Source organism: Leucopleurus acutus (genome assembly GCF_964270905.1).
Source record: "Leucopleurus acutus genome assembly, chromosome: 10".
NCBI classification, from domain to species: domain Eukaryota; kingdom Metazoa; phylum Chordata; class Mammalia; order Artiodactyla; family Delphinidae; genus Leucopleurus; species Leucopleurus acutus.
Genome location: NC_139153.1, coordinates 36,906,223 through 36,925,139, shown reverse-complemented (window position 1 = coordinate 36,925,139; position 18,917 = coordinate 36,906,223). Strand labels below are relative to the sequence as shown.

Sequence of the window (18,917 nt, the reverse complement as noted above, 5' to 3'; positions counted from 1 at the left end):
CCCCAAGTTTTCTTCCCACGTTGTTTACATAGCTTTGTTTTTTTAAAAACAGGATTCAATCAGAGTTGTCGCACTTTGAAAACAGCATTTGGTTGCTTTGTCTCTTTCTCTAGAAAACTCTGGGAGGGGAGATGGATAATGGAGCCTGGATTTGAAAGCCTAGACGGCTGACACTTTCCCGCTGGCCTCCAACCCGCCGCTCGGAGGTGGCCCAGCCCTGGGTGGGGCAAGCCGCGTAAGTGAGTAGGGGCGGGAGGAGCCAAGTCAGGAGTGTGTAGGGGGGCTAGTGCAGACCTGCGGAGGTTCACTGGCGGAAGCTCCCGCCAGCCTTGCCGGATGGTCCCGCCCCCTAGCAACGGGCCCAGCGTCCCTCCCTAGAAACGGGCAGCCGGACCCCACAACGTGTGCGGTGGAGCCGGTAGGTCGGTGGGCCCAAGGGATGGCGGGGCAAGCGCCTGCAGGGGGACCTCCATAAGTCTCAGAGGGCAAATGCACAGAAAGGAGGACGTCCTCCCGGCCCCGGGTCCACATCCCTGTCCGCGAGCCCCCGTGCCGTTTCTCTGCCTTGGCCTGTGGGAAGGGAGTGGGGTGCACTTTTAAACAACCTTGCAGATAAGTCCCATACTGACCACACCCCATGCTGAGAGTGTAGCCCTCTCCCTGTCCTTTCCCATGCAGGGAAAAAGCCAGGATTCTGGTCCTCATCAGCCACCAGTGCCTCCCCTAAGCCCGACCATGTCCAATCTTCTTAGTCCTCAGGGTCCCCATCTGTAAATTGGCAGAGTACTGCTGCATCTGTCTCACAGGGCTTACAGAGATCAACTTCCTTCCTTTACTTACCCCATTCATTCATTCTCACAATCATTCACCACTTTCTAGGTACCTACCATGTGCCAAGCCCATGCCAGTCCCGTGCTAGGTGTCGAGGTTCCAGAGATCAGTGTTACTTGAAAATTGCTGCATTTGAGCACGAACGGAATATGTGAAACAGATAAGGGTGCAGGATCCTTGTTGAATCAGGGGTGGGTGGCTCAGAAGCCCTTCTGCTTAGGCACTCACCTTGCAGAACCTCAGGGCTCCTTGGCACACAGTTTGAGAACCACTGTTGTGGTGCTAAGGACCGATCTTTGGGTCAGCCAGAGGTGGACACCTCAGTTTCTATTCTGGTTCTGCCACTTCTTGGCTGTGTGTCTTTTCCAAGTTTCTTGACGTCTCTGGATCTTAGTTTCCTTGTTTGTGGATTGGTGATTCTAGTAGTACCTGTAGTGAGGATCAAATACCCTTGTTCATCTGTGTCCATCCAGCCCAGTGCCTGGTGGGTGGTCAGGTCACATGGGGTTGAATGTCAGTGAATCCAACCTGAAGCTTCCTCTGATGCAAACCAAAATGGCTACCAGGTGATCTAACTGGGTCACGGTGTACGATCTTCTTTATGTGTTCTTGGATTCAGTTTGCTAATATTTTGTTGAGAATTTTTGCATCTATATTCATCAGAAATTGCCTGTAATTTTCTTTTTTTGGTGGTGTCTTTGTCTGGTTTTGGTATCAGGGTGATGGTGGCTTCATAGAATGTCTTTTGGGAGCGTTCCCTCCTCTTTTGGAAGAGTTTGAGAAGAATCAGTATAAGTTCTTCTTTGTATGTTTGGTGGAATTCGCCTGTGAAGCCATCTGGTCCTGGACTTTTGTTTGTAGGAAGTTTTTTTGTTTTTTGTTTTTAGTTACAGATTCTATTTCATTTCTAGTGATCAGTCTGTTCAAATTATCTATTTCTGTTCAATTCAATTTTGGTGGTCTGTATGTTTCTAGAAAATTGTCCATTTCTTCTAGGTTGCCAAATTTGTTAGCATATAATTATTCATAGTATTCTCTTATGGTTTTTTGTATTTCTGCAGTATCAGTTGGTATTTTTCCTTTTTCATTTCTTATTTTGTTTATTTGGGTTCTCTCTTTTTTCTTCTTGGTAAGCCTGGCCAGAGGTTTGTCTCTTTTGTTTACCCTTTCAAAGAACCAGCTCTTGGTTTTATTGATTTCTTCCTATATTTTTAAAATCTGTTTTATTTATTTTCTCCCTATCTTTAATATTTCTTTCCTTCTGCTGACTTGAGGTTTTGTTTGTTCGTCTTTTACTAATTCTTGTAGGTGGTAGATTAGGCTGTTTATTTGAGATTTTTCTTGTTTTTTGAGGAAGGCCTGTATCTCTATGAACTTCCCTCTAAGAACTGCTTTTGCTGCATCCCATAGATTTAGTATGGCTGTGTTTTCATTGTCGTTTGTCTCAAGGTTTTTTTTTTTTTTTTTGCGGTACGCGGGCCTCTCACTGTTGTAGCCGCTCCTGCTGCGGAGCACAGGCTCCGGACGCGCAGGCTCCGCGGCGATGGCTCACGGGCCCAGCCGCTCCGCGGCATGTGGGATCTTCCTGGACCGGGGCACGAACCCGTGTCACCTGCATCGGCAGGCAGACTCTCAACCACTGCACCACCAGGGAAGCCCGTCCCATTGTCTTTTTTAGTAACATGTTGTTTAGTCTTCATGTAATCATTTTTCCTCATTTCTTTTCCTATGATTGATTTCTAATTTCATGCCCTTGTGATCAAAGAAGATGCTTGAAATACTTTCTATACTCTTAAATTTGTTGAGGTTAGTTTTGTGCCCTAGTATGTGGTCAGTCCTAGAGAATGTTCCATGTGCACTTGAAAAGAATGTGTATTTTTTTTTTATGTAATGTCCTGAAAATATCAAGTCTAACTGTTCTATTGTATCATTTAGGATCTCTGTTGCCTTTTTTAAAAAAAATTATTTATTTTTTATATTTTTTGCTGCGTTGGGTCTTCGTTGCTGTGCACGGGCTTTCTCTAGTTGCAGTGAGCAGGGGCTACTCTTTGTTGTGGTGCATGGGCTTCTCATTGCAGTGGCTTCTCTTGTTGCAGAGCATGGGCTCTAGCTGCATGGGTTTCAGTAGTTGCAGTGTGCAGACTCAGTAGTTGTGGCAGGCAGGACTTAGAGTACGTGGACTTCAGTAGTTGTGGCACATGGACTCAGTAGTTGTGGTGTGCAGGCTTCAGTAGTTGTGTCACATGGGCTCAGTAGTTGTGTCTTGCAGGCTCTAGAGTGCAGGCTCAGTAGTTGTGGCTCATGGGCTTAGTTGCTCCGTGGCATGTGGGATCTTCACAGACCAGGGATCGAACCCATGTCCCCTGCATTGGAAGGTGGATTCTTAACCATTGCAACACCAGGGAAGTCCCTTCAAATACACTTTCAATCCCCTTTCTTTTCCTTCTGGAATTCCTATTATGCGTAGCTTGGCACACTTTATATTATCTTATATATGTTTTTCATTGGCTTTGTGTCTACTGTTTTTCTTGAGACTTTTTTTGTTTTAGTTATCTATTTTATACATATTGGTATATATACGTCAATCCCAATCTCCCAATTCATCCCATTCATTTCCATTATTCTATCTTCCAGATCACTTATTCTTTCTTCTGCATTATTTATTCTGCTATTCATTGCCTTTAGGTCAGCTTTTGTCTTGGCAAATGAATTCTCTAATTTTTCTTGGCTCCTCCTTATAGTTTCTAGTTTTCTAGTCCCTTTTTTACAGTAATCTGCATTTCTGTTGATAGCCTTTCTTAATTCCTTCAGTATTTTCATTACCTCCTTTTTAAACTCGGTGTCTATAAGACTGAAGAGGTCTGTTTCATTGTTTATTCCTTCAGGGGAATTCTCTTGGTCTTTTAACTGGTGGTGGTTCCTCTGCTTCTTCATTTTGCTTATATTTCCCTTACTCTGTGTGTTTAGGAGAAACAATTATCTGCTATAGTCTTGGAGGGCTATTTATATGTGGGAGCGTCCCTGATAGCTTGTGTGGGTTTAATATTTTTTTGGCATGAAGGTTGTTTTTGGTTTGGATGCTTGCCGTCTCTTTCCTCAGGGTGTGCTGGTCGTTATCCCCTTGATAGGGGGTATGCAGATGCACAGCCCCCGTGCACATTCCCAGGAGGGTGGGGACAGAGGTTGGCTCCCAGTGGCGGGACCCTCATTGGTGGTGGCCGCGGCAGGCCATGTGCTCCCTGGAAGGAGGACCCTCCACCTAACCCTGGAGTTCGTGTAGGCGGTGCCCTGCCACCACATAGTGAGCCTGGGAGAAAGAAGCTCCTATGGCGGCCCGCCCCGTCTCCTCACGGGGGCAGCCCACAGCCTTGCCTCTCTGTCGGGCCCAGGCTTCGTCCCCGGACTCCCTCGGTTGTGGCAACCACACCCTGGCCCCCTCAGGCTTTCCTGACACAGCCAATCCCAGTCCTCTCCCTGGTCTGACCTCCAAAGCACAAGCCTCAGCACCCAGCCCCCTCTCCGGCCTGCCTCAGTGGATGAGCATCTCAGGCTGGGGAGTGCCAGGTGATGGCCCTGACCATCTATGCAGATCTCTCTCCGCTTTGTCCTCCAAAAACCCGTTGCTTGCTGCGTTCTCCCCCAAAGCTCCCCCTCTGTCCAGGCTGATCTCCTCACCAGTGAGGGGACTTCCCAGTGTGTGGAAACCTTTCCTTTTTCACAGCTCCCTCCCAGGGGTGCAGGTCCTGTCCTGTTTCCTTTCTCTCATTTTTTCTTTTTTCTTTTGTCCTTCCCAGTTATGTGGAGATTTTCTTGCTCTTTTGGAAGTCTGAGGTCTGCCAGCATTCAGTAGATATTCTGTGAGGAACATTCCACATGTAGATATATTTTTGATGCATTTGTGGGAGAAGGTGAGCTCTACATCCTACTGCTCTGCCATCTTGATCTGATCTCCCTGACTTAACTTTTTTATTTTTGCACCAGCATTACACACAAATCTCTTCTTCCTCATACCCTTTTCTAGTTTCTTATAGTGCTCCCCTGACCAAGGGTTTCCCCTGGTGGTGCATTTTGAGGTGGCCAAAAGCAGCAGTGGCTTGGCAAGGGCTTGCTTGCTGCACAATAAAAACTCGGCAAACCCTCATCCTCGGGATGTGCATGCAATCCAGTGGTGCATCTGTTTTTCCCTGTGGGGAGACAAGAGGGTGTCAGTTTCATTAGCTGAGTTGATCCTGAGAGCCAGGGTGTGGATGAATAGTTCCTTTGCTGGCAGAGGTATCTGTGGGCCAACAGAAGGTCAGGGTCCCTCTCGGGAGGTGATTTAGTCCTCTGGCTCCTGGGGTAAGGTAAGGGAGATGGGCATGGGTAGATGGGCATGGGGGATGCAGGGCATGGCTTCAGTAGTTGTGTCACATGGATTCAGTAGTTGTGTCTTGCAGGCTCTAGAGTGCAGGCTCAGTAGTTGTGGCTCATGGGCTTAGTTGCTCCGTGGCATGTGGGATCTTCACAGACCAGGGATCGAACCCATGTCCCCTGCATTGGAAGGTGGATTCTTAACTGTTGCAACACCAGGGAAGTTCCTTCAAATACATTTTCAATCTCCTTTCTCTTTCTTCTCCTTCTGGAATCCCCAGCCCCACACTGGGAAGAGTCAGGGCAGGGCTTCCCTGGTGGCGCAGTGGTTGAGAGTCCGCCTGCCGATGCAGGGGACATGGGTTCGTGCCCCGGTCCGGGAAGATCCCACATGCTGCGGAGCGGCTGGGCCCGTGGGCCATGGCCGTTGAGCCTGCGCGTCCGGAGCCTGCACTTCTGGAGCCTGTGCTCCGCAACGGGAGAAGCCACAACAGTGAGAGGCCCGCGTACCACAAAAAAAAAAAAAAAAGAGTCAGGGCAGTCCGGCAGGACTGGGTGGGGTGGGGCTGGGGTTGGGGGAATGGGGGTAAGGGGCACTGAGGTTGCAACTGGATGAAAGTTATTTTGGAGAAAACCAAACAGAGCTCTTCACTGAGTGAGTGAACTCTGGGCCTCCCTCTTTATCTCCCCTTGTGAGAAGCCAGGCCTTACTCTGTAACACAGGGGAGAAGGGTGGGAAAGTACAGAAGGATGCATGGGGTTGGGGGCATCTATAGAGTGTTCAACCTCTGACTCTGGGGTCTCATTTCTCACATAGCTTCTAGGGAAGGCCCTGCTGTCTCCTGGCAGGACCTTCCTGGCACTCTGTGTCTGTTCATATTAGAAGAGTACTCCCTCCCTCCGTTATCCATGCCTGGGGGCTGGGGCTTGTTGTGGGGTGGCAGACTAGGCATCCCTGTATCCTGGTGGCCCTGGGGGATGAGCAGAGGTTGGCAAGGGCCCAGTGACACCAGTATCTTCTAGGAGCTCTGGCTGGGACATCACCCTGAGAAGCAGCATGGAGCAGCAGCCTAACAGAGAAGGCCACAGCCCAGGAAGGACCCCTCAGGGCCCAGAGTGCAGCAGTACTCCTGTGGGCCAAGAGTGTAGTCTGAGAGACCTGGAGCATAACCTGGGGAGCATTCTTCAGGGACCAGATTCTGGGTCGGAGAAGCTTCCTCCAAGCCCTGACCCCAAGACCCCACCTTTGCACCTGACTGCAGCCCCATCCACGTCCTCAGACTTGGGGCAGCCCCGGAAGTTGCCCCTGACGGGCACTGATAAGAAGTACCCGCTGATGAAGCAGCGTGGGTTCTACTCTGACATCCTCAGCCCTGGAAGCTTGGATAAACTTGGGGTGAGTGTGGCAGCCATACCCTACCAAGCCTGAGCCTTTCTTGTGGGTTCTTTTTGCCCTTTCTTCCTTTTATCCATCCATCCATCCACCAATCTGTCTAGCAATTTTCCACCCACTCACCCATCTGCCCATCCTTCTGCCCATCCATCTCTGTCCATTCATTCAAAAATTCATTACTGAGCACCTGCTATGTGACAGGCCCTGGGCTAAGCCCCGGTGACAATACACCAGGATTGTCATCCATATGCCTATTGTCATGGGGCAATGGCTTTGGTGGGGAAATACTCCCTCCCCCGGCCCCAGCTCTGGTTGGGGAGGGGGTCCTGGGACAAGGTGGTGTACTGCTGAAATTTACAAGATAGGTATGAATTTGCTGGGTAAGATAGGGGCTGGGGGGAGTGTTCCAGGCAGGGGGAACAGAAGATACAGAGCCTTGAGATCCCTGACAGAGGCCATGGCCCACATGGAGGAGGAGAGTAGAAATAAGAGGAGAGAGATGGAGGGCAGGGGAAGACGGAGAAGGGATATAACTAGGGGAGAGTTCAAAGAGCCCTGTGCGTCCTGGACAGCCTTAGGATGGTTTTAGGCAGGGGAGGGGCCAATAGAGATAGGGCGAGGACCCATTGATACCCACTGTGCCAGAGGTCCCAGAGTGCCCTTGGCAGTGGAGGAATACACAGAGGCACCTGCAGGCCTTACAGTACCTCTGTCTTGTGGCTCAGCCCCTGGACACACACCAAGAGTGTTCTCAGAGTGAGGAGGGGGACTGTGCACGACCAGAATGGGGTTGGGCCAGGGGTGTCCCAGGTGGCCACAGCTTGTCACCTACTGTGGCCTCTGAATGAGGAATTGTGCAAATTCCTCTTCACTGATTCTTCCTCATCCCTGTCCTTGTGCACCCCTGGGATGCTCTCTGGTGGGCATGGGGGAGACACCTGGCCTTGGGGGCCCTACCAGATCCTGCCTGTCCTTGGGATGTTTACGCTCCCTCAGGGCTATGGGGTTTGGTTTCAGGAAGTGTGTCGTGGCCCCTGCACGAACCAGGACCTCCTGCGGCAGGCCAACCTTGACAAGTTCACCCCAAGAGGTCAGTGCCCAGGGGGCTGGGTGGGAGGGTGCCTTTAGAAGCAGGGCCTCTGGCCTTAGGGAGATTGTCTCCTCTTGGCTGAGGGTTTCAATCTCCTCAACTGTGAAATGGGGATAACAAGAAACAAGGTGCTTTGCAGGGGCCCAGCTCATGGTGAGTGCTCCGTGAAGCACAGCTGCTCAATTGTGACTCTCGGCAGAGCTGTGTGTGACAAGGGCACCGTGGTGTGGTGGGGCTGCTGAGGGCCAGGTCCCTAGTTCCCTCTGCCTGGCTGGGGACAGTAGGACATTGACATGTGTGTTTTCTGGTACGTGGAACGTGGGCTTGGAGGAGGTCAGGACTGTTGTTACCTGGCTCGGGCTGCAGCACCTAGAACAGGGCTTGGAGCAGGAAGGTGCCCAGGATTTCATTGCCAAAGAGGGGAAGGAAGACGCTCCTCTCAGGCTCCATGATGAGTCTTGTAAGGTGTGGGGCAGGTCTGCATGGCACAGACCAGTCCCCAGTGGCAGAGGGGAGGAGAGGGTGGCTCCAAGAAAGGCAGCGAGCTGGTTGGGGCCCTGAGAGGCAGTGAGACCTTGGGGGCCCTCCTGGCTGGCCAGTGGACAGGACGCCCTTTCAATCAGGTCCAGAAGCTCCATGGTCCCAGCTGTCTGCCTTTCCACTCTACCCCCAGGAGAGGCCTGGCTCTGTGCTGGCACTGTCCAGATTTGTCTTCTTGAGACGCACAGTCCTCCTGGGGGCCTGTGAATCCCCAAAAGTGGCACAGGAAACATCACATGTACATGCCTCTGTGCAGTGACCTGAGGATCCAGCCTGTTGTGGTCAGCAGTTTCACAATATCTGTGGCCCAGAAAATGGTTACAAACCACAGATCAAGGGCTGCGGGGGAGCTGGGAATGGGGCTCCTGCTATCCATGGCAGGGGCAGGGGGGCAGGGCTGGTCAGCAGCTCTGCGGCCCCACCCAAGTGAGGAAGAACAGCCCGGCAGGGTCACAGGGTGGCGGCAGTCAGGGCTCATGGCCATCAGAGCTCTTGGCAGAAGGCTACGTGAAGGCCTGGGAAGCCTGCCTAGGGTTCCTGGACCAGCAGGGGCGGGGGCCAGGCTTTGCTGTCCTCACCCTGGCTCCTTCTTGGCTCCTGAGACGCAGGGCCAGGCCCAGGAATTCATGATCCTGGGTGTGGAATGTGTTATGGATCCATAGGCTCAAGAGCAGATGATTAGGGATCTGAAACCTGCCCCTGGGCCAGACCGTTCTGGTAGCGTGAGGTTCCCCGAGCACCTGACAGCTCTGGTAAGAGAGCCGACTTAGCGGCAGGTGGATGGCCTCTGCTCAGCCTCTGGAAGCTTCTGTAGAGCCCCAATGGGTACCCCCAAGGTAGACCCTCCTCTGGTGTGACTGCGTCTTGACCCCAGAGACGTGAGGCCCAAGGAGGGGGTTACTAGGGCCTCCCAGGGGAGTTGTTCGGAGCCATCACTGAGCTGTCCAGAGCCCACCCAGGCCCTGGGAAAGGTGGCTCATCCCCGAAGCACTTTCCTGCACTCCCGTCCCCACCACTATGGTCTTGGCTTGTCTGAGACTTTCCTTCCCATTTAACATCCTGAGTCCCAGGAAACTGGAATGTCACCCTATCAATGGGCCTCTCTTCACCAGCTCCCTTGCCCTCAGACCTGGAATGGAAGCCTGTCTAAGGAGGTGTGGCCATTTTGTGACTTGAGGGTCCCCTGGGGGTGGGGTGGTGGTGCCACCCACTCCTACAGTATCCAGGATGTCTTGAGTCTGGAAACAGTCCCAGTGAGTGAATGGCATTCAGACCCCGAGATGCTTGGGAGGGCCTCTGGGGTAGGGATGGCAGGAACCCATCCCAGACATGCAGGGAGCTACCACTTCACCTTCCTATCAAGCTGTAATCCTCACTGGTAGTTTGATTCAGCATCTGGCTTGAGCAAAAGCCGCTGGCACCGGGGCTGTGGGCAGAAAGGAGGGGAATGGTCGAGCATGCTGGCTCTGGGCAGGGCGAGCAGGACCAAAACAGACCTTCTGGAGGCCCTTGTCCTCCAGGCTCGTGACCCCTTGGGAGCCCGGTGCACATCTGGCTTCTCACTGCCACAGGCCACCTCTGAGCTTCCCATGCCCCAAAGCTGCATGCCTGGTACCTGCCTAGCACTGTGTTTTGGGGGTGTTGGGCCCCAGCCTGAGCCCCTGCAGCTCCTGCCCCTGCCCCTGCCCACAGTCAGAACCTTTGAGGTTCCTGAGGACTTCGAGGAGCGCCTGGAGCATCAGCACATCGGGTGTACCACCAAGCTGCTCACCCAGACTGACTTCCCGCTGCAGGCCTACGAGCCCAAGGTGCAGGTGCCCTACCTGGTGCTGCCGGGCCAGTGCCCCCGCAAGATTGAGATTGAGAGGTAGGTATGGTTGCGTGAGCAGTGGGAGGGCCTGCCCTCTGGGAGGTGGCATCCACCCACCTCAAAGAGTGAGGGATAGTAGACAGCTAGGTGATCATCCTCATGGCAGAGGTTACTAAGATGGGTCTGTGTGCAAGTGTTCAAATCTTCTAGCCCTTTGGTTTCTTAATAGGAACGAGTTACTTTCCTTGCTGTGGAATCAGGGAGGGTGGCATTTAAGTCAACGTGGTGAAACTGACAGGCAGGATGCAAGGGCAGTTGGAGCCCAGGACACCAGCCCCAGCCACCATTCCGCTTCCTGATAAGTCCCAGAAGGGCAGAGGGCCCTGGAGGGGGTCACTGGGCCACACCCCTACTGCCTTAACTCCCTGGGCCCTTGCTGACCCCCATGGAGACACCTCACATGCGCCGAGCTGTCGTGAGATTTCCTTGTCTCCCTCGGCCAGGAGGAAGCGGCTGTACCTGAGCCTGGACATTGAGCAGCTGCTGGCCAGCGAGGGCATTGACTCCGACAAGCTCATGCCCAGGCACCCAGACCCCCACCACCCCCAGACCATTGAGCAGGGTCATGACCCGCTGTTCCCCATCTATCTCCCACTGAAGGTGAGTCCAGCTTCCACAGAGGGCCAGTGGTCAGGAGATGGGGGTGCAGGACTCCAGCGGAGGGATCAGACTCAAAAGGGGATCCCATGGCAATCACAAGCACTCACTTGTCAGACAGGACAACTGCATAGTCAGGGTGCTACCCCCACTCCTGGGGTTTCAGGCATCCTAGGCTGGGGCAGGAGGGGCCCCAGGACCCCTGGGACGCTGATTCCCTGCTTCTTCCCTGGGAGCCTGGGAACCCTGTGTACATGAGCTCTGTCCCCACCCCACCCACGGGCACCAAGAAGCAGCCCAGTTGGACTGTGGAGTAGTGTTCAGGCCTCCCTGACTACTGCGTCTGGTGTCACTGGGATGGGGAGACCTGTGGTGGAGGAAGGCACCATTGTAGCCCCTTTGGGGTACCAATGGGGAAACTGAGTCCAGAGGAGAAAGAGGGAGCATAGCCTGCCCTGGTTTTCACCCACTTCCCTGCCCTTCCTCTCCATGGTCCTGAGTATCTCTTGCCTGGTGGTCCCTATGGGGAGACAGAGTTGCATATCACCCTACTAAAGATGGCCTTCTGACAACCTGAACTTGCATTGTTTCTGAGTCTGGGTGGGTGCTCAGGAAAATCCAAGGGCCACCACTTCCCTTGGACCTGAGCTGGGTGATCCTGGCCAGTGGTGGGGGAGAGCCCGTATCCTGCTCTGAGTCCCCAGATACCCCTCTGCCTGAACCTCAGTGTGGCTTGGTTAGACAGGGTTTCATAGAGCCAGACTCCACAGACCCCTGTGAACAGCAGAGGAGGCACTCAGGCCCCTGGGCCCCAGTCTTCAGCTTCTGCATCTGGGGAGGAGCCTACTCAGGCACCCCTACCCTCTGGCATGCCCAGCCCACTTGGGTCCACCAGGGGTGAGCCGCCTGCTCCCAGCATCTACTGTTTTCTTCCAGGTATTTGACAATGAGGAGTTTGACTGCCGGACTCCCAGTGAGTGGATCAACATGGGCTTGGAGCCAGGGTCTCAGAACAGGAAACCTGTCCCCGGAAAAGCCCTCCTGCCCATCAATGACTTCCTGGGGCACGGTGAGCAGGGCCAGCAAGGGCAGGGGGACAGGATCTTGTCTGCACCATCCTGTCCTGGCAGCCCAGCCATAGACTCCTAGACTGCCCTGGGGCCTCAACCATGGGAGGTGGGGGCCCCACCTTTTGAGGCCTCGCAGCTGGGATACAGGCCAGCGGGCTGGCCGCATAGAAGGAAATGCAGGGACCAGGGATGACATGGGTGGGTGGGCTGAGGAAGGAACAGCTGGATGGTGTCTAATGTTAAAAAAAAATGCTTTGATTTATTGGCAATGAAAAATATGCAAGCTTATTAGACATGTTCAAATGTGTATAAGGGGCACAATTCAAGCGGTTCCATCCCGTGCCCCAGAAACCGCATTGCTCCACCTATAACTGTGGCCTCTTGGCTTTCACCTCTGCGTGGACAACACACACACTGTCACATACTCACACTCACATACTTGCTTTCAAACACACACGTTCATAAGCCCACTGTCACACTCACCCACCATCCCTCACACACACACACAGCTGTACTCATATGCAAATTTTAAGCACACAAACACACATGCCTACTGTCACCCATTCACAACCGCTATCACACCCACATACACATCCCCACACTGATGTTGCACAGACTTGCCAAATCTTGCCCTTGTCTGTGTCTGCCCCTCCTTTGGCCCCAGGTCTGCCCTGGGGGCTGTGGAAGCTCTCTCCAGTTTGTTGCTGTCTGCCAGGCTGACCTTCCACGGTCACCACCCTGGCCTGCCACCATGGCTGGCATGACTACTCTCTATGTAGGCATCCTAGGAAGGTCTGGGTTATGAGATTGGAGGTGGCTGTCCCCATGTGCAGGGCGAAGGCCTCTCTGCTCCCTGCCCAGTGCATGGATATGCCGCTGTGGAGTGGGGAGTGGGCCCAGTGGGCCAGCGCCCAGGCGGGAGATAGGATTGTGAGAGCCATGCTGGTTTTCAGACTGCTCAGCCTCCAGGGGGCCCACAGCGAGTCCGTTGTGCAAGCTGTAAGTTTATGTTTCAGTTTAAAAACATGTAAATGCTAGAATCAATTTCTTTGAACTAGGTAAGAAACCCAGAATGTTCCCTTTACTTTGGACTTAATTACAAAAATAATTTAACTCAATTGTTCCCAGATCTCCAATTCCTGGTGATAAAACCAGAAGGTTTGGGGCTGTATTAACCTTAAATGTACCAGGTAGTGGCTTCCCTGAAGTGCTTCTGCTTGCACTGCTTCATATGGGCCCTGGCCCTGGGTGGCAGCACTAATGGTGGAGCGTTTCTGCCAGACTCTGCTTTCTGCTAGGGGCTTCTTGTGACATCTTTTCCTTTAAGCTGAGTCAAGACAAGGTCAGCATTTTCAAAAAGGAAACTAATTAGGAAGAGGAGGGAAAAGCAAAACAGAGCCAAAGCTGGTGAGGTATATCCCACAGCAGCCTCCTTTACTTATCTACCTGGCATCAGTCAGTGGGAGCATTTCTTTGGAATTCCAGCCTGGAGAAGATGCATACACAATATGACTTTAAGCTCTGTGAGACACACAAGCAAGGTAACAAATCAGAAAGTGCCTGGGGCAAAGGTGCTATTTTAGGCAGAGATGCTTCTACAAGGAGAAGCGCTTGAGCAGGGAACAAGCCAGCATTGAGGTGACCTGGATGAAGACTGTTCCAGGCAGAGGGCACAGCCAATGCTAAGGCCCTGAGGCAGGAGCAAGCTACAGAGTCATAGGAATAGCCAGACATCCAGTGTGGCTGGAGAGGAATGAGTGAGGGAGGCAGTGGCAAGAGGTGAGCTGGAGTAGTCAAAGGCTTTCAGCCCAGGGAGAGGGTGGGAGGCCCATCCTGGCCAAACAGCCCCTGAGGCCCACTTTGAGGCCATTGCAGAGAAGCAGTCTTCTACCCTGCCCTGCCCTGATGGGAGCAGCCCGGGGGCTCAGCTGCCACATGCAGCCTAAGGGCTTCCCTCGGGCCTTGAAGAGGTCCAGTTCAGACGTGATGAGCTCTACACCTAGATCCTCAACAGGGCTAGGCAAACAAGGACTAAGCAAACAAGCCCCTGTTTGCTTGGGGCTTTCCTGCCTCCTGTCCCAGCCCTGCTGGCCTGTGTCTCTCTCTGCCCTGATGGAGTCATGCAGAGCATCAGGGCAGAGAGACCTGCCTGGTTCCCAAGAGTCAAGCTCAGCTGGAAGGAAGTAGGCTCCCCACTCTGCTGCAGCCAGAGGGTGGGGGTCAGCATGATGGGAGAGAGGCCAGACTAGTGACCACTGAGACCTTTCCTAGCATCCACTGCCCACATGCAGGGGCCTTTTCCCACCCTATGGCAGGGAGCACTGATGGGCACCCCTCCTGTTTCAGAGGACGCCAAGAGTCAGAAGCTGACGTACAAATGGTGTGATGTCGGCGTCCTGGACTATGACAAGGAGAAGAAGCTGTACCTAGTGCACAAGACGAATAAGGATGGTTTGGTGCGAGATGAGATGGGGAAGCCCATCCTGAATGGAGGGGTAACGGCCGAAGGTACGAGGTCTCTGCCCCTGCCTCAGGCAGACCCCCAGCTCAGGCCCGGCCTGGCCTGTGACTGAGGCCAACCCCTGCGCAGGGTATAGCCAGCTCGGGTCTGAATGCCCCCTTGCTCTGTTGTCCTGGGGCTGTCTGTCCCCCAACCAGTGAGAACCAGAGGACGCATCACTCAGAGACCCCAGGAAGGGCAATTGGCCATTATTTGATATGCCAACTCTGAGCAGCTGGCAGTGCTGCTTTCAGTGTCATCTTGAGAAGGAGCCTGAGGCCCAACAATTAAAGATGTCTGCCCTGGGTGTCGCATCAGGAATGGGCAATTGAATGGCCACCCCTGTATAACTCCTTGTCTGTACACAGCTTTTTACAGTTTACAAAGAACTTTCACATCCATCCATGACAACCTGTGACGTGGGCAGCTCAGGGAGTGTTGTCATACCCATTTCACAGATGTGATGGGGTCACTTGCTCAGAGCCACCATGCATCAGTGGCAGAGCCAGCCTGGAACCCAGTGCTCCTGCCCAGAGGGCCCCACTGCATGTTCCTTTCTCCCTCCACCCGACCCCAGGAAGGCCGCCCCTCCTGATCTGCCAGTACTGGGTGCCAAGGATCCAGCTTCTCTTCTGTGCTGAGGACCCACGTGTGTTCACACAACGTGTGGTCCAGGCCAACGCCCTGCGCAAGAACACAGAGGCGCTGCTGCTATACAACCTGTATGTGGACTGTATGCCCTCCGAGGGCCAGCGGCTCATCAGTGAGCAGAGCCTGAGCAAGATCAAGCAGTGGGCCATGAGCACACCTCGGATGCGCAAAGGGCCCTCGTGAGTACCTCCCCCAGACCCTTTCCCACACCAGAGCAGCACCTCCTCCAGGGAGCTGTCCAGTGGAAAAGTAGTGCTGCCCAGTGGGGGAGGGGGGATGCTCCCTCCATGCTCATCTGTTTGGGGCTGTCTTGCCCACTGCATTATGGATTTCTTGGGCCCCAAACAATTTCTTGTTCATCTCCAGATCTCTCATATCAATATGGACTCATGGATTCTTAATTTTATTCCAAGGGTTATAATCTGTTACTACCATTTTTAATTTTGATGATCAAATTGTCCCAGCTTTGGCCAGTGGGAGCCTCTTCAGGCTGATTCCTGTGTCCATTTGATATGTTCTTATTGTTCATTGAGTATGCTTTTACTTTCTGGCACAGCAAGAAGTTCCAGGCTCATCTTACTTTCCCAGACCCAGCCCTGAAATCAGCTGTTTTCCCAAGGAACCCTGGTTCCTCTTGGTGGGGAATGGTATTTAGAAGCTAAGATTTTGACATTAAGATGTGCTCATTGCTACTGGGAAATCAACACTTTGAAGTCCTTAGAGCAGATAGATCTAAGATATATACGTTATTTATTTATTTTATATCATATCATATATTCTTTAAACTTTTTTTAAAATTTATTTTTGGGGCTTCCCTGGTGGCACAGTGGTTGAGGGTCTGCCTGCCGATGCAGGGGACATGGGTTCGTGCCCCAGTCCAGGAGGATCCCACATGCCGCGGAGCGGCTAAGCCCGTGAGCCATGGCCGCTGAGCCTGTGCGTCCGGAGCCTGTGCTCCACAATGGGAGAGGCCACAACAGTGAGAGGCCCGCGTACCGCAAAAAAAAAAAAAAAAAAAAAATTTATTTTTGACTGCGTTGGGTCTTTGCTGCTGTGTGCAGGCTTTCTCTAGTTGTGGCTAGCAGGGGCTACTCTTCGTTGCGGAGCACAGGCTCTAGGCTCTCAGGCTTCAGTAGTTGCAGTGCGCGGGCTTCTCACTGCAGTGGTTTTTCTTGTTGCAGAGCACGGGCTCTAGGCACACAGGCTTCAGTAGTTGCGGCACATGGGCTTAGTCGTTGTGGCTTGCGGGCCATAGAGAGCAGGCTCAGTAGTTGTGGCACACGGGCTTAGTTGCTCCGCTGCATGTGGGATTTTCCTGGACCAGGGCTTGAACCCCTGTCCCCTGCATTGGCAGGCGGATTCTTAACCACTGCATCACCAGGGAAGCCCCTCATACCATATATTCTTATATTACATTATGTTACATATAACCTCCATGCACATGTCTTTATCTATTATATATCTATCTGTTAAAAAACATGAGTTCATACTGATATCTTCATATTGACTTCAAACCACAGGGCTCATTCTCACTTGTACATATTTGGTACTTCTTTTTCTAAAAGAAAATTGGCTTTTATTCCTCATAGTATATTTACTTATTTGCTCAGTCCTGGAATACACAGAAAGTAGTTTCAATTGCTTAATCCATACCCTTTGGAGGAAAAACTCTACAAAGTAATCTTTGATATTTGTTTAGTTTTCTTTTTCTCTTTAAAAAGAGAGGGGGTGCTTCCCTGGTGGTGCAGTGGTTGAGAGTCCGCCTGCCGATGCAGGGGACACGGGTTCGTGCCCCGGTCCGGGAAGATCCCACATGCCACGGAGCGGCTAGGCCCATGAGCCATGGCCACTGAGCCTGCGCGTCCGGAGCCTGTACTCCGCAATGGGAGAGGCCACAACAGTGAGAGGCCCGCGTACCGCAAAAGAGAAAAAAAAAAAAAAAAAAAGAGAGGGAGTATATAGTCCAAATACTATGTTCAAAAGTTACTTGGTTTAGTTCTTCCCACCCTGCTCAGTGGGATATATTCATTTGATGAATATATATATAGCTTGGTCTGTTTGTTTTATAAATATATGTGTATATATATAGAAAATACATGTAAAATATACATATAATATGTGTATTATATTGTAATATATACATATATATTGTTATATATTACATTATATATAATATGTATGTATAAAATTTAGAGAGAATACATATACATATGTAAATATTTCTTTATGTGTATAATATATACACACATATATAAAACATACCCACTAATATATGTTACTCAAAAAGGTATACTCAGAGATTTGTCCCTCTTCACTCTCATTCATTCTATCCTATCCACATCTCCCATCTTTTCCACTCTGTTCCCACTCATAGGTAACCAATATCACTAGTTTCTGGTTTATTTTTTCTGTGCTTCTTTTTGCACAAATGATATTTTCATGTATATTTTCTTATCCCCCTTCTTACATGCAGGGTAGTACACTATAGATATTCTTTTTATTTTGCCTTTTTCATTTACAATACATCCTGGGAATCAATCCTTATCAGTTCATTGAGTCTTCCTTCATTCTTTTTTATAGCTGCATAGTAATCTATTGTGTGGATGTACCATGTATCATGGTTTATTCAACCATTCTCTAATACATAGGCATTTAGGTAATTTCCAGTAGTTTGCAATTACAAACAATGCTACAATGAATAATTTTGTGCACTTGTATATTCATATTGATGGAGTATAGCTTTATATAGTGTATATTCTGAGAAGTGGAATTGCAAGGTCAAAAGATGAGTACTCACTGTACTTTTGTTAGGTATCACCACATTTTCCTCCATAAGGATTTTGCATGCCCACCAGCAATGTGTGAGAGTGCCTGTTTCCCTACCCCCTTGCCAAGAGTGCGTTGTTATACAATTTAATTTTTTGCCAGTCTGGAAGGTAAGTCTGTAAGTATTATAAATGAGGCTGAATGTCTTTTCAATCTTTTCATATGATTAAGGACAAGTTTTATATCTTTTTGTGACCTGTCCATATTTTTTGCCCATTTTTTTCTCTTAGGTTTTTGGAGTATTTTCCCTCTAATGTTATGAGTTCTTTATATATTAAGGATATTGGTTCTTTTAAAAATTAATTAATTAATTAATTAATTTTGGGCTGCGTTGGGTCTTCGTTACTGCCCGCAGGCTTTCTCTAGTTGTGGCGAGCAGGGTCTACTCTTTGTTGCGGTGTGTGGGCTTCTCACTGTGGTGGCTTCTCTTGTGGAGCACAGGCTCTAGGTGCGTGGGCCTCAGTAGTTGTGGCATATGGGATCAGTAGTTGTGGCTCACGGGCCCTAGAGCACAGGCTCAGTAGTTGTGGCGCACAGGCTTAGTCGCTCTGCGGCATGTGGGATCTTCCCAGACCAGGGATTGAACCATGTTCCTTGCATTGGCAGGTAGATTCTTAACCACTGCACAACCAGGGAAGTCCCAAGGATATTGGTTCATTACCTGTGATGTATGTTGTAAATGTTTTCTCCTGGTTTGTCAGTTGTATATTGACTTTTCTTATAGTAATCTTTGCAATATAACTTTAAAAGTACGTAAACAGTTTTATTAATCATTTCTTCTATTGCATCTGGATTTTGAGTCATAGTTAGAAAGTCCTTCCCTATATTGAGGTTTTCTTCTAGAACTTGTATGGTTTCATGTTTTTGCCTTTTATATCCTTGATTCATCCTTATGTATGGTATGTGGTATGGATCCAATTTTATCTTTTTCCAAATGGCTAACTAACATTTATTAAATGGTTTATTATTACCCATCAACATTTATTGAAACCTCCATCTATGACACAGAGATTTGAGAGGCCACCTTTATCATACACTAATTTCCATGTGTACTTGGGTCTATTTCTGGATTTTCTGTTCTATTCCATTGTTCTGTTTGTCCATTTATGCACTCGTACTACAGTTTTCTATAATTTTTTAAATAGATTTATTTATTTTTATTTATTTATTTTTGGCTGCATTGGGTCTTCGTTGCTGTG

The 18,917-nt window shown here is 50.6% G+C and overlaps 1 protein-coding gene across 1 annotated transcript in view; it reads left to right on the top strand.

The window, feature by feature from the left end:
- Positions 1 to 336: 336 nt before the first annotated feature.
- The window catches only part of DNAH1 (dynein axonemal heavy chain 1), a gene marked incomplete at both ends in the record, with an annotated part of 78,991 nt that continues 60,410 nt past the window's right edge, over positions 337 to 18,917 (top strand). Inside the window, 9 exon segments of the mRNA XM_082848906.1 lie at positions 337 to 375; positions 379 to 418; positions 6,195 to 6,577; positions 7,592 to 7,664; positions 9,897 to 10,071; positions 10,518 to 10,674; positions 11,608 to 11,740; positions 14,088 to 14,249; positions 14,819 to 15,071. Coding sequence (XP_082705032.1) covers positions 337 to 375; positions 379 to 418; positions 6,195 to 6,577; positions 7,592 to 7,664; positions 9,897 to 10,071; positions 10,518 to 10,674; positions 11,608 to 11,740; positions 14,088 to 14,249; positions 14,819 to 15,071 — 1,415 coding nt within the window.